Below are 13,726 nucleotides of genomic sequence, written 5' to 3' on the forward strand. Positions count from 1 at the left end.
CACAGTAACCTTGAAATGTTTTTCTGCCCTCCTTTATGCTCTGGAACACAATGAGTCTGTCAGTTACAGCCTTTCCATTGAATGTAGGTTCATTTCTATCATCACACACGTCTTCTCAACACAAGCTTCCCCCTCATGGATTTTCTATCTGAAGAAAATAGAAATTCTGAGCAGATTGATTTTCAATCCACAGTGAACCGCTGCCTGCAGATTCTCCTTTGTTCGCTTCTCTTTTGTTCACTTCCTCTCCTCCTGTTCTGTAGGTAACTAAGACCATCTTCGCCATCCTGCTGGCCTTCATCATCACGTGGACGCCCTACAACGTCATGGTGCTGATCTCCACCTTCTGCCAGTCCTGCGTCCCCGACACGGTGTGGGCCATCGGATACTGGCTCTGCTACGTCAACTCCACCATCAACCCGGCCTGCTACGCGCTGTGCAACGCCACCTTCAAAAAGACCTTCAAGAACCTGCTGCTGTGCCAGTACAAGAACATAGGAACGAGATGAGATGGACGCAGGAGACTGAGGGTGGGATGGAGGGGAAGGGGTGAACCACGTCCAGAACGAAGGAGGAGCTTTAGTTCAGAGGTGAGTGATAGAAGGAGCTGGAGGAGATGAAGGAGGCCTTTAGGAGACCAGAACCTGGAAGAACAGCGTGGCTTATTCTACTAAAGATGCCAGTCGTCCCTATTTTACCGACTCACTGAGTAATGTGAGTTTTTTTACCCGCCCAGCTTCAATGGAACAAATTACACGGAGAGTGGAAATCTGGTTTCATAAACAGATTAATGAGAGCTGAAGGACTGATCGGTTAGAACCAACACTGAGGAAGAACATTCACCTCTTCCATCTCATCATATAACAACATTAGCCGTTAAACACAGTTTAGCCAGAAGCTGGACGGATGCTATCGTACCGTCAGAGTTCATCTGAACCGCCGTCCTGAATCCCTGACCTCTGATTGGCTGCTGGCTGTGTTGAGACAACACTCAGATTGGTCCACAGTGAGCAGCTTCACATTCAGGAAGACATCAGGACAGTCAGGATGAGATGAAGGAGACTTAGTGAAGCTCTGGGAGGATGGGAGAGGAGAAACTGAGGAAAGTAGAAGGAGCTAAAGAGGAGAGCTGGGTGGAGGAGGTCAGTAGAAGGAGCGAAAGAGGAGAGCTGGGTGGAGGAGGTCAGTAGAAGGAGCGAAAGAGGAGAGCTGGGTGGAGGAGGTCAGTAGAAGGAGCGAAAGAGGAGAGCTGGGTGGAGGAGGTCAGTAGAAGGAGCGAAAGAGGAGAACTGGGTGGAGGAGGTCAGTAGAAGGAGCGAAAGAGGAGAGCTGGGTGGAGACCAGGGATCCCTAAACCTGCTTCATCTGAGGGGGAACTTCTTCTATCAGATGTTTCCAGTAAAAGCTCCAGGAGTACAGGAATAGCTTCTTTATCCATTAATGCTGTGTGTCACCGCCGTGGTAACAGTCGTAGTCACAGTCAAAGAGCCCCGTTAACAAACCTCTACTAGTTCTCCTGAATCTGTTAACTCTAGTTATAAAAGCTGCAGCACAGACGGACGGATGGATAGTGATGGTGGAGGTCAGAGATGGTGGAAGCAGCAGAAATGAAGGTTTTTAAGCAGAACATCTGTAGTGGCAACACTCTGAGGGACTTGAGTTAGAAATAATCTGAGAGCTCTTCTAAACACCTCAGCAGCAGTTTTATGGGAGAATTTACCTAAACAATGCACACGTGTTTCAGGGATTTTAGTTCATTAACCAGAAGATATTAATCAGAAACATCAGGAATCAGCGTCTGGCTTTCAGTGCTGCAGGTTTGTCGCCTCTAAATGTGACAACAAAGAAGATGGAGGTAGAAGCAGTTTCAGTTTGATCGTTTATTTAGTTTAGTGTTGACATGTTGATCCTCTGAAACCCACCAGTAGGTTTCAGGAACCAAATCCAAGCTAAAAGTTGTGATATTTGGTGACTTTATTCTACATGTTCCATGAAAATATGCCAAGAATAAATCATCTGACCAGATTCTGGCAAAAAAAAAAAAGAGTCACATGACAAGAATTCAGGGACTTTTAGGATGAACTGCAGGCGGTGTTCAACACAGAGCAGAGAAATAAATCAGCTTTAATCTGCTGCTGCAGCATGGTTCAGTCACGGTCAGCTGTTAGATAAAGTCTGCATGCTAAAATGTGTTTGTATGAAAGCAAAGAGTTAAATGTCTGTAGCCTGTATAGCTTTGATGTTTCCACTGTTGGCGACACATTCCAAGTTTATTCTACATTTTTGTAAAATAATCAAAGAAATTCAACTTAATTTTTTATTGTTTAATGATTTATGACGTTCTAATGTTGTTCTGCTGCACAAAACGTTTCTCCTTCCAGCCATGGTTAGTTTTTAGTTAATTACTCCTGAGATGAAGGACTTAATATTAAAAAATGGAAAAAAATGGTTAAGAAACTGCTGGAGGTTCAGAACGTGAAATCTGATTTGGTCTTTGACATTTAATAAACCAAATTTATGGCAATGTAGCCAGTAGATGAGCACAAAAATATCCAGACTAACCTTAAAAATCCACTTCTATCATCCATCCATTCTCTATCCACCGCTTTATCCTCACTAGGGTCATGGGGGGTGCTGGAGTCTATCCCAGCTGACTCGGGTGAAGGCAGGGGACACCCTGGACAGGTCACCAGTCTGTCACAGGGCTACATATACAGACACACAATCACACTCACATTCACACCTACGGACAATTTAGAGTAACCAATTAACCTCAGCATGTTTTTGGACTGTGGGAGGAAGCCGGAGTACCCGGAGAAAACCCACGCATGCACAGGGAGAACATGCAAACTCCCTTCTGTCATCCATGTAAAGCAAAACCATCATCTTTATGCTGTTCCTGCGTGTTTAGTGACAGTAAGTGTTGATTGCAGTTGAACTCTTAAAGAGATTTTCAGTCTTTTATTGTGAAATATGGAAGATAAACAGGAGCAGAGCTGCAGTTCCTCTTAGATTTATGGTGAAACTGAGAAAACATCAACTGGTAGAAACTAAAAGTGGCAGATTCAAAGAAAAACTAAAGAAAAGCTGTGATTTGATGCAGATGGAAGGTGTGACCTGTGGAGTGGAGGGTTATTCTGTTCTTTGGTTCTCAGTGTTTGGTTTCTTCAGGGCCTCCATATTTACAACCTACTGTCCTCGTGTCTGAGTTTCCTCTCACTTTAATCACTTCAGATTCACTTATCCTTTCCTAAATATTGGATCTGTGAGGATCTCTGCTGTTCTGTCCCATTAAGCTGTCACAGTGAGCGGTACTAAATGTTGTCTCAGATCTTTAGAGGAACAGAAATCAATGAGTTTCTCTTCAAATAATTCCTGATAATCGGGCTGTTTATCCACCTCAGCTTCAGCTCTGATCCAGGATTTGTATTTTGCTGCTGAAACCAGCGACAGTGACTCCGTCCACGTCGTTCAGAATTAACTCTCTTATGTGTTGGTCTGCAGATCACACCTGTTTAAATTAAACAACACGTGTGTTCAGGCGGCAGCAAACGGAGAGGAAGCAAACAAAGATGAGAGGAAAATGGAGGACAGGTAGAGAAAGGAAAAGAAAACATCTGGAGAGAGAGGGAGAGACGAGGGAATTAGGGAAAGAGATGATGAGCTGCTGGAAGAAAAGTAGGACACGATGGGAGGAGAACAGAGGAAATACAGGAATCCCTCATTTTGTCCTAAAGCTCAGGCTGGAAATGGGGGAAGAATGACACAGACAGGCTAAAAGCTCATCTAAAATATCACAATAAAAGCCTGTCCTTCAGCAGCCTCTTATTAGCAGAAAGGCTTCTTTAGCGGTTATTAGCTGCTCTCTTTCAGATCCGTCTCCGGTGACTAATAATAAAATCTGTTTGTTATCCGGTCGTTTCTACCAGCGATGAAGGGATCTCAGGTCAGAGCTTTGGGTCTTCTGAGGACGCTGGCTTTATTCACACCCAGCAGGGATTTATTCTGGGCCACTTCCAGATACAGTCATCCAGTGTGAGCAGTGAAATGTCTGCTAGTCAGCCAAAGAGCTGGAAATCCTGGTGGCTCAGCAGGACTCGGGTCGGTTTCTGTCTACTTAGAACGTGATGGTTTCAGCTTAGCAGAGCTCAGGAACCTGTCAGGACCTCGTCAAGCAGCTGTAGCTTTCTGTGAAGAGGAAAACAGGATGGAGAAAGGAGATAATGACGTCCTGTTCGTCCATTTAGGGACTAAGGCTGCGTTTATACGAGGACCATCTTAACAGAAAACGCAAAAGTGGCGTCTTGTCATTTCACGTTTAGACGAGCGGTTTTGAAGGAAATCTGCGTATATACGGTGACTCTATAGTGTGTGGAATTCGATTGGATATGCATGCCAGGCAGCTGGGTGGCGCTGTGATAAAACTCTGCCATGTCTACGCGCATGCTTACTATCTCCCTTTTCAGATCTCCACTGTGGTAAATGTTCATGAATGGAATCTGTACAGATTCTGTACGTTTGTTGGTACGACTCCTGTAGTGTACATAGAGCTGCCAGAGCTGCTTGAAGGTACGAAGGATGGAAATAATCACACATCTTTGTTTACTTCCTTGTACCGGCCGGCAAACCAAAGCACCGGTGCACGTATGTGACGTAATCACGTACGTGACGTGGTCAGATCTCGGCAAAGTTTTGCGTTTTGCTGTTTAGACGGAAACGTAACGGCGGAGCGTTTTCTACTTTTCCACTCTGGAGGCCGGTTTCAAATTTTTGCGTTTTCAAGCCCCCAAAACGCCGTCCTCGTATAAACGATAGGGTGTTTTGTTGAAGTATTTTGCCGTTTTTACCTGCAAGCGTCCTCGTGTAAACGGCCCCTCAGGAGCGATGAAAACGAGGAACTCCTGGATGTTTGGAGAAAGCAGTGGACAGATGTAGTCCAGCTGTGCTCGTCCTTTTTATTCATCCACACAAACCCACGGTCACATTTTATCTATTAAATCAGGCTACAGGAGGTCTTTCGGTGGACTGAAATTAGCTGCTCATTGATGTCTAGAAAACCCGTGTCGGTAGGTGTAGGTAGGGTAGAGATAATCAGAGAGGACGTTTGTTTTTTTGGTTTGTTCCAGAACATTTCCAGCCTCTCCTGTTCCTCCACTCTATATTCTCAGTCCAAACGTTCGATGGTTAGTGGTTCAGATAAATACCTCTTACTGGGATGTTCTTGGTCAGAATCCAGCCTGTCTTTGTTTGCCACCTGTTATTTTTGCTGTAGTTTTAGAGCACTTTTATCCCCATCTTTATGCCATCACAGCTGATCTAGAATGGAGCCGTTTGACTGCAGCAACAGCAGAACTCAATTCCAAAGAGATATTATGAAATTCCTTTTAAAAACTGCATTCGTTATTCTCAGAGAGACGCTGGAGACTCTGCAGGAAGATTTCAAAAGCTTCTGCTAATTCATTCGGGTCTCTCCAGCAGCATCTCTTTATTTAGTCGTATTCTTTATGTTCTCTGCAGCCTCAGCTCATCATCACTCTGGATGTCTTTTTCTGTTTCTTTTGTCATGTTTTCTTAATATAGGACCACGATATGGAGCGACTTAGAGCAAAAGCAACAGATTGCAGTGATTTTATATCCTTTAAGTTACTCAGCAGATTATCAGTATTTTCCTGAAACATGATTTTAAAAGTACAGGTCATCTGCTTATATAATAAATACTGAGCTCTGAAGTCATAGAGACTCTATTAAAAGACAGATATTAGCTTAATGCTGCTTGATTTACAGTTTTTAAAGACCCAGTTCTACTAAATTCATGCTACATTTGGACACCAGAGTCTCTTGTTCCTCCAGTTTGTCTGTAGCGTTTCCATAAATGCCTCCTCACGTTAAATCTCCTGTACCTCTGTGTGACCTACATCCACTCCCATTCAATAAGCTTCATTTATGTCGGCTGAACAACAGAACCAAACGGAGGGTTTCTTCCTCCCATCAGCAGATGTTTTTTTTTTTTTACTCTTACTTCACATGTGCTTATTCCATTTATTTCAAAGTAAAATCCATAGCTTGAGGTGCTTTTTTTACAATAAGAATAAAGCTCGTATTGAGATTAGACCGACTCGGCTGCTCTGGAATATTTAAACAGTCTGATGGGAGTGGGAGGAAGAGAAGACGGTGAAAGATGTGAATGTTCTTTGTTATTCAGGAATGAGGACAAAGCACTGCTGAGGTGATTGGCAGCAGGGATCACTGGTTGGTTAGCTGACACGCTTAATTGATGAGATGTGGAGAAAAAATGGATGACGGCAGAGTTTAGGGAGACTGGACTGACTGAAAGAATGAAAGCTTCTCTGCAGGATGTTCATGAACACGTCCAGCTGCCTTATTAAACTAAAATCACAAACAAAAACTAAAAAAACGACACAGGAAAGTTCCCAAACATTTAGCAAACTCATCCACATGAAGTTCTGATGCCCAGCTGATGTCCTCAGTGATGTTTCCAACACATTTCAGAGGTTTTTAGGAAAAAAGTCTCTTCAAACTAAACTAAGTATTCCTCATAACAGCTGTTTTTAAATCAGAAAACATCTGAACATTTAAAACCCGTTTAGAAAATGATTGCTTTGCTCCTGCTGTTGTTGGACACGTCCAGGAGGAGAGGATTGAAACCATCAGGGTTAAAAGAGCTACAGCTGCACACTTCATAGATTCAGGCTTTTCTTCTTATCGTTTAACATCCAGAACAATCACATCGGATGTCTTTCATTCTCTCTGCTCTCGTCTCCCTTCAGCTCTTGTTTTCTGTGTGTGAGGTCTGAAGCTGGACTCTAAATTACTCTAATTAAGTTGAACATGTTGTGCCTTCAGTGCAGCTCTTCTCCCTGAGAGGACAGCAGAGGTAGAGCAGTGAAGTAGTGGAGACAGACCACAGAAGTCTTAGAGGCCGACAGTTCTAACAAGAGAGACTCTGGTTTCCTCAACTTCTATCACAACTGAGCAAATTGCCTCCCTCTTCAGCAGAGAACTCTCCAGCTCGGTATTGATTGGGCTTTTCATTAGGCTGCTTTCTCACTGCAGGAGCTTCCAGGCTGCTTTTGGGTGGTCTGAACCTTTCTGTGTTCTTACTGCATAACCATCCAGTAGAACCTCCTGCTGGGACGTTTAGAGGAGAAAAACGTTCTGTAGGGCAGAGCAGGCCTGAAGAACTGCAGTGAGGGCTGTTAGAGGCTCTAAACCTGAAACAAAACAGGGAGACTAAAGGGATGTATTTTAACTAAATCAACCCAAACTGAAGCCATAAAGCAGCTCCTGCCAGAGAGCTGGGTGGAGAATGAGGGAGGTTTTATCAGCTGAGCCTCTGGATCCCAGGTGTGATCAATCAGCTGATGAGCCTCTGATCTCCAGTCCAGGTGTAGGGTCGTCACTGGGAGCTCTGTGCTGATTGGTTCAGCTCTGAGCTCTTTGGTTTCTCCTCTAATATCACCGTCTTTAACATTAAATTCAACATCGAGGCCAACAGAACAAACCTCCATTGTTCTGCTCATAGAACTGGAGCTTGGTCCAGATGTGAGATCTTTCTCCAGCATGGAAACAGAATGACTGAAAGGGCAGATTATTCATCCTGCAGTAGAAAATCACCGATCGTCCACTTCTAGTGGGACTTCTAGTTCACTGTAGAGCTGGAAATGGAGACTCAATACTTTGTGAGAGTTCAGTTTCCACTGCACCAAGCTCTGGAGATATCCTGCTATCACACCGTACCAGATAAACCAGCATCACTTCACCTTTACACTGGATTTTAACAAACAACACTGAAACATTTCAGTTTGGCTTTTTGGTTAGTTGTCCTAAGATGCTGAATATGGGTTTTAAAAATACAATTAACTCTTAACACTACAACAAAAACCCAAGTATTGGAGTTTTACTGACATGAAAACACTCTTTGAAGCCAACCTTGTCCCCTAAGAATGAGGTTTCCTACAGAACTAGCTGTATTCTTACCGTGTGGAAACACATTTCATTCCTCTCTATAAACTAAGTCTCTATCAAAGATGGAAAGACTTCCAGTTTGAAAGAGCTACAAAATCTGAATTAGGACAAAACTTTCTGCATCTGCAAGAACAAGAGGGTCCACTAAGGTCTGCATAATATAGAGTTTAATTGATGCTTTAGGAGCTTTATGGAGGCATTCAGGACCAATGTAAATAAACTTTTCTGTTCAGTTGGAGGACTTTGTGTTTTGACACAAATTTTGACCTCTTGGTGGAGATTTTCCACCTGGACTCTAAATGTACACCAAACAGATGTTATTAGACTTATGGACTAAAAGACATGGAATTATTTGGGAAAATCTCACTTTGTTTGATACTTTCATCACCATTACTACAAGTTAGAAGCTTAGTTAAGTTCAGGCCTAAAAACTGCTTTAGTTTGGGTTAAAATAAAACCTCTGACAACATATTTAAAGCTCATATTATTGGTTATCTGAGACACTATAAAATAAAAAGAGAGATGCGCTGATTTGTCACAAACAAACCCAGTCGAGCAGAAATTGTTTGTTTGCAATTATAATTGAGAAAACAGTTTAGTAGTAGAAGAATGTCATTTCTGAAAGCTGCAGACGTTCATGCATTCATGACTCTTCATCCACCGCCGTCTGAGTTGATGACCTGCAGCTTCTAGGAAGGAAACCAATCAGTTCTTTACCTTAATCTGCTTTAACCCTTCAGACCCGTATGTCTGTAACTGATTCAACACATCCTCCTGACTTTTTAAGAGCGTGGAGCTCAGTAATAAATCGCTGCAGGACGGAGGTGATGATCGAAGCTCCAGTGTAAGTCAGAGTAAACATCTCCTCTCTCCTCCATCCCGGGTAGAAACATCCTGAAGAACGGTCATTGTTCTGAAGATGCTGCTGTTCCTCATGGAAGCTCGTATCAGAACGTCTCCTCCAACACCATGTCAGTATCTTAGAAAAACACATCAGTGGGTAGAAAAAGCTGCTTCCTGTTACAGCCAGTGGCCAGAACACATCAGAGGATCAGGAGGTTCTAGCTGGTTAGTTCCATCCTGAAGAGTTCAGTCTGGTGATAGGTGACGACTGGTTCCATCTCCTGATCACAAAGGATTCCCCTCCATGAACAAAACTGTGCCGTGATGGTTGAACATCGTCACGTTTTCTGCTTTAGATTTCAGGACCAACCCTGTCGGACTACCAGGCTGAAGATCAAACTTCTCCTTCAGTTTGGTAGTTGGCTCTTAAACACTGTCTAGACCTTTCTGAGGATCTTTAATCCTCCATGTAAAGTATCATACAAAGGTAGAACAACCACTAGACGAAAGCACTCCACCATTGCTGTAAATACACAACCAGTACTTCTGAATATTTGAGCTTCACGTCACATTTTGACTCATTCCAAAGACAGAAGACATGGTCCTTGTGTTTTTTTCAGAGTATATAAACTATATTTACCTCTCCGTGTACAGAGCATGTACTTTATAGTGATCTAAACGCATTGTGAACTCTAGTCCTATTTTTTTGTCAAAATATTGCTATTTAAAGTTCAACTCAGTGGCATCAGTCGAGTGACAGCACTAATTTGCACCATGATGAAAAGAACCTTCAGTTTTTTCAATGTCGATGATTCCATCCTGCATCAAGATGTTCTGTTGAGAGCTGGAGATGTAAATAAACGCCAAACTAAAGGAGACTAATGGTTCCTTTATGGTGGTAACCATCTGTATATGTTCTGTAAATGCTTTCAATTTATTCTGATACTCAACCAGAACTGGGTTCTAAACACAAGATGCTATCAGAGAGACTCTTTAAAGGGTAAATCAGCATGAAATTTAGCTTTAGTTCTGTACCACAAAGACCTTTTTTTAAGGAAGAGACCATCTGAAAGCTAACGCAACTGCTTATATCAATCATTTTAATTTCTAATGAAATTAACCAACAATCTAGATTAAGTTAGAGGAAGTAGCTTTTTCTCTTCTGTCCATGGTGTTATTAAAATTACTAGTCTAATCCTTCTGAAACTGTCCAGGCAGGTTGAGATAGAAGCCATACAAAAACACACACACCAAAAAGCACTATTTTCTCCTGTACTTTTCCCACGTTGGATGCTTTGTGAATCATAGAGGAGAACAAGGCAGAAGCTTGAACAGAAGTTATTTCTAAATCTTCAAAATAAAAGCACTCCATTAATCTAACAGTAGTGTACTATGGAGTAGTAAAACAGCACTTTTCTGTCCTCTATCACCGATGGATTATTAAATTACCTCAACTTAAATGTAGTTTTACTTCAGCTAATGCATGAATTTGAGTTTCATTTAAACACAATATTCAGTTGGGTAAATTACCAACATTATTCAGTCGACCTATCCATTAAAATCAGCTTTTAAAGTTTGATCTAAACCCGTAGATTTGATTCTGTTCCTTTCTTTTATGTAAGCGGTGGATTAGGTAACTTGGCTACTATTTAGAGTCACAGAAAAGCAGGCCTTTTTCCTTTTCTACCAGAACTTAACAGCACAGGTTCTGCTTTTGTTTCCATCTGGGGTGAGCCTAAAAGTGGGACTGCTCAAGAGAAGTGCATCGTTTTATTTCCCACCGGAGTTTTCATGTAACTATGAATCACGGGATGTTTTCGGCAGCAAGCTATTTTTCCGCTAAGTAGTCAGGAAGCACAACCAAACAGGCCATGTTTTATTCTCCCCCAAAGAAAAGCTGAGAAACGACTGAGCTGCATCCAGCAGTCGATTCTTTCTGGATTCTTCAGTGTCACCTCAGAGTTTCCAGCAGAGAGCAGCCGGTTTATCTCCGTTCCTTCAGTCTGAATCTGATAATTAAATGTTGTCACATGTAATTAAAAAGCACCATTTTCTCCTTCACTACTCCCACTGTGGATGCTCTGTGAATCATAGAGGAGAACAAGACAGAACACAACTTATCTCTAAATCTGTAGAAGTAGGAGATCTTCAAAATAAAAGCACTCCAGTAATCTAGCAGTAGTTTCCTCCCACCTGGACTCTGTAGTTAAACAGCTCTTATCTGTCCCTACAAACGATGGTTGATTTACGCTTTAAACCCTGAGTCTGCTCCTTGGTTTATTTGGTTTCTAGTGGAGGCTTTTGAGAAAAACCCCTCTGGTGATGTTTTGTCTGTATGATGCTTTATGGCTGTTTGTTCTTTCTCTTGCTACTTTTTTTTCATGTCAGACACTATTTGCATAGAGACACTGTTTTCAGAGCAACATAAGAGTACCGCCTGGCACAAATACACGGCTGGTGTTACTTTCTGAATGAAATGTACTAAAGATATATCAGAAACAACTTGTGTTGATACAAAACTGTAATGCAAATAAACACTTGGTGTTAAAAATGATGTGTGTTGTGTGAAATTAGAATAAACGACGGGCTGAAAATGGGACCCTAAAGGTCTGCTCTGGACATAAAGACTGTGGATGATGGACAATATGGAGTATTTTACTAAAAATTCACAAACTGAAAATAAAAATGTTTGAAAGCATACACTGCCAGTTTATAGTTAAGACACAGCTTCTCGTTTAATCTTTATTTTATGACTATTTCCATCGATTCTCACTGAATGAATAAACACATATGGAATTATGTAGTAAACAAAAGTGTGAAATCAGTCAGAGCATGTTTCATATTTTAGATTCTTTGCTTTGATTCCTGCTTTGAACACTCTTGGTGTTCTCTGGATGAGCCTCATGAAATGGTTTCACTTCACAGGTGTTCCTTGTCAGGGTTCATTAGTGGAGCTTCTTCCTTCATCATGGGGTTGCTCCATCAGAAGTCAGGTTGGTCCACAGTTGACAGCCCTATTGGACAACTGTTAGAATCCATATTATGGCAAGAACCAATCAGCTGAGAGAACCAGTCAGTCAGTCTGGAAAACTGCAAAAACTTTGAGTGTAAGGAACCATCTAGGAACTGCCCAGAAACCTACAAGGAACCATCTGGGAGCTACCCAGTAACCATCTAGGAACTATCTAGGAACCTACCAGGACTTTGAATGTATCTCCAAGTTCAGTCGTAAAAACCATCCAGCTCTACAACCAAACGGCTCCCATGAGGAATACTCAGGAAAGGAAGACCAAGAGTCTCCTCTGCTGCTGAGGAGAAGTTCATCCGAGTCTCCAGCCTCAGAAATGGAAAGTTAACAGCAGCCCAGATAAATGCCACCCAGAGTTCTAGTAGTAGACATATCTCTACATCACCTGTTCAGAGGTTTCCACCGTGAAGCATGGAGGAGGAGGTATGATGGTCTCTGTTGGGGATTTATTCCAAACTGAAGGAACCCTGAACCAGCATGGCTACCACAGCATCCTGCATTGACATGGCATCCCATCAGGTTTGGTTTAGGTGGACCATCATTTATTCTCCAACAGGACAACGACCCCAAACACACCTCCAGGCTGTGGAAGGACCATCTGACCAAGAAGGAGATGATGGAGTGCTGCTTAGGTCAGACGATCTAAACCCAATCCAGATGGTTTAGGATGAGATGGACCTCAGAATGAAGGCAAAAGGACCAACAAGAGCTCAGCATCTCTGGAACTCCTTCAAGACTGTTGGAGAACCATTTCAGGTTCTACCTCATGAAGCTCATCCAGAGAATGCCGAGTGTTCACAGCAGGAATCAAAGCAAAGAATCGAACAGAACGCACAGATTCTGAGTCACTATTGGTCATTTTTAATTCAAACTGAATCATTTTTAACTAACTTTGACTTTCTTGGGACTTCTTCTTTTGAGTTGTTTTCGGCCAGATTTAACTAATTATGGACCATTTTTGTCATACTTTGAGTAGTTTTGAACAGGTTTTAAGTCATTATGGACAAATATTTACTCATAATGGATAAAGTCTTAGTCAGTTTGGATGATTTTTGAGTAAGTTAGGACACATTTTCAGTCACTGAACACAAATTTTAATTCATGATCAAAAAAATTTCAAGTCATTTACTACAATTGAAGTAGTTTTGGACAAATTTCAACTTGTTTTACAAGTTTTTTTGGACAGACTTTAAGTCATTTTGTACCATTTTTGAATAAAGAGTTTTTTTAGGACTTGTTCAGGGTTATTTCAGATTTCTTTTGGGTCATATTTGACAAGATTGAAGTAATTTTGGACAAATTTTGAATCACTGACAATTTTGAATTCAATTTGAATCATTTGAAGAATGTAAAATATAAAACATTTAACTTATTTCCTACATAATTCTAGATGAGTTCATTCATAGTTTGATGCCTTCAGTGAGAATCTACAATGGAAATCATCCTGAAATAAAGATTAAATCAGAAGCTGTGTCCAGACTACACAATGGTAGTTTATGCTCATTTACAAGCTTCAGGTTTGCACTTTAGTTTCACGACTTCCATGTCAGTGTTGCTACAGATTCCTGGAGGACTCCCAGCTAAGAATCAAGAATTAAAACTCATTTCTGAATGAAGAGAGACTTTAAACTTGAGCTGGAATGAAATCAGAGCCACACAAACTGATTAAGTGGGTAAGTGGCGTTTTTCCATTTGTCTAATGTCATTATGATATATTCATGCCTGTTATCCATTTAAGCGAGCATCAGTGCTGGAACCCAGAGGAAGCCCCGCCCACTGGTGCAGGAAACGCCAACGTCACGCCGTAACCATGGCAACCCACATAGAAACTACACACATTTATTCCAGCGCTGATTCCAATAAAATGGA

General features: G+C 41.8%; 1 protein-coding gene across 5 annotated transcripts in view; it reads left to right on the top strand.

The window, feature by feature from the left end:
• The window catches only part of LOC110957778 (muscarinic acetylcholine receptor M4-like), a 58,520-nt gene extending 47,137 nt beyond the window's left edge, over positions 1 to 11,383 (top strand). The window contains exons 7-8 of one of the 5 annotated variants that reach the window (XR_007939457.1): positions 264 to 1,262; positions 1,303 to 11,383. Coding sequence is in view for 1 of the 5 variants with exons in the window: in XM_022203980.2 (XP_022059672.1) it covers positions 264 to 509 (246 nt within the window). In the remaining 4 variants the exon portion in view is untranslated. Of the gene's footprint in view, positions 1 to 263 lie in introns of all 5 variants that reach the window. The other 4 variants (XR_007939458.1, XR_007939459.1, XR_002596142.2 and 1 more) reach the window with 4 other exon arrangements.
• Positions 11,384 to 13,726: the final 2,343 nt, after the last annotated feature.

This window comes from Acanthochromis polyacanthus, chromosome 22 (assembly GCF_021347895.1).
Source record: "Acanthochromis polyacanthus isolate Apoly-LR-REF ecotype Palm Island chromosome 22, KAUST_Apoly_ChrSc, whole genome shotgun sequence".
NCBI lineage: Eukaryota > Metazoa > Chordata > Actinopteri > Pomacentridae > Acanthochromis > Acanthochromis polyacanthus.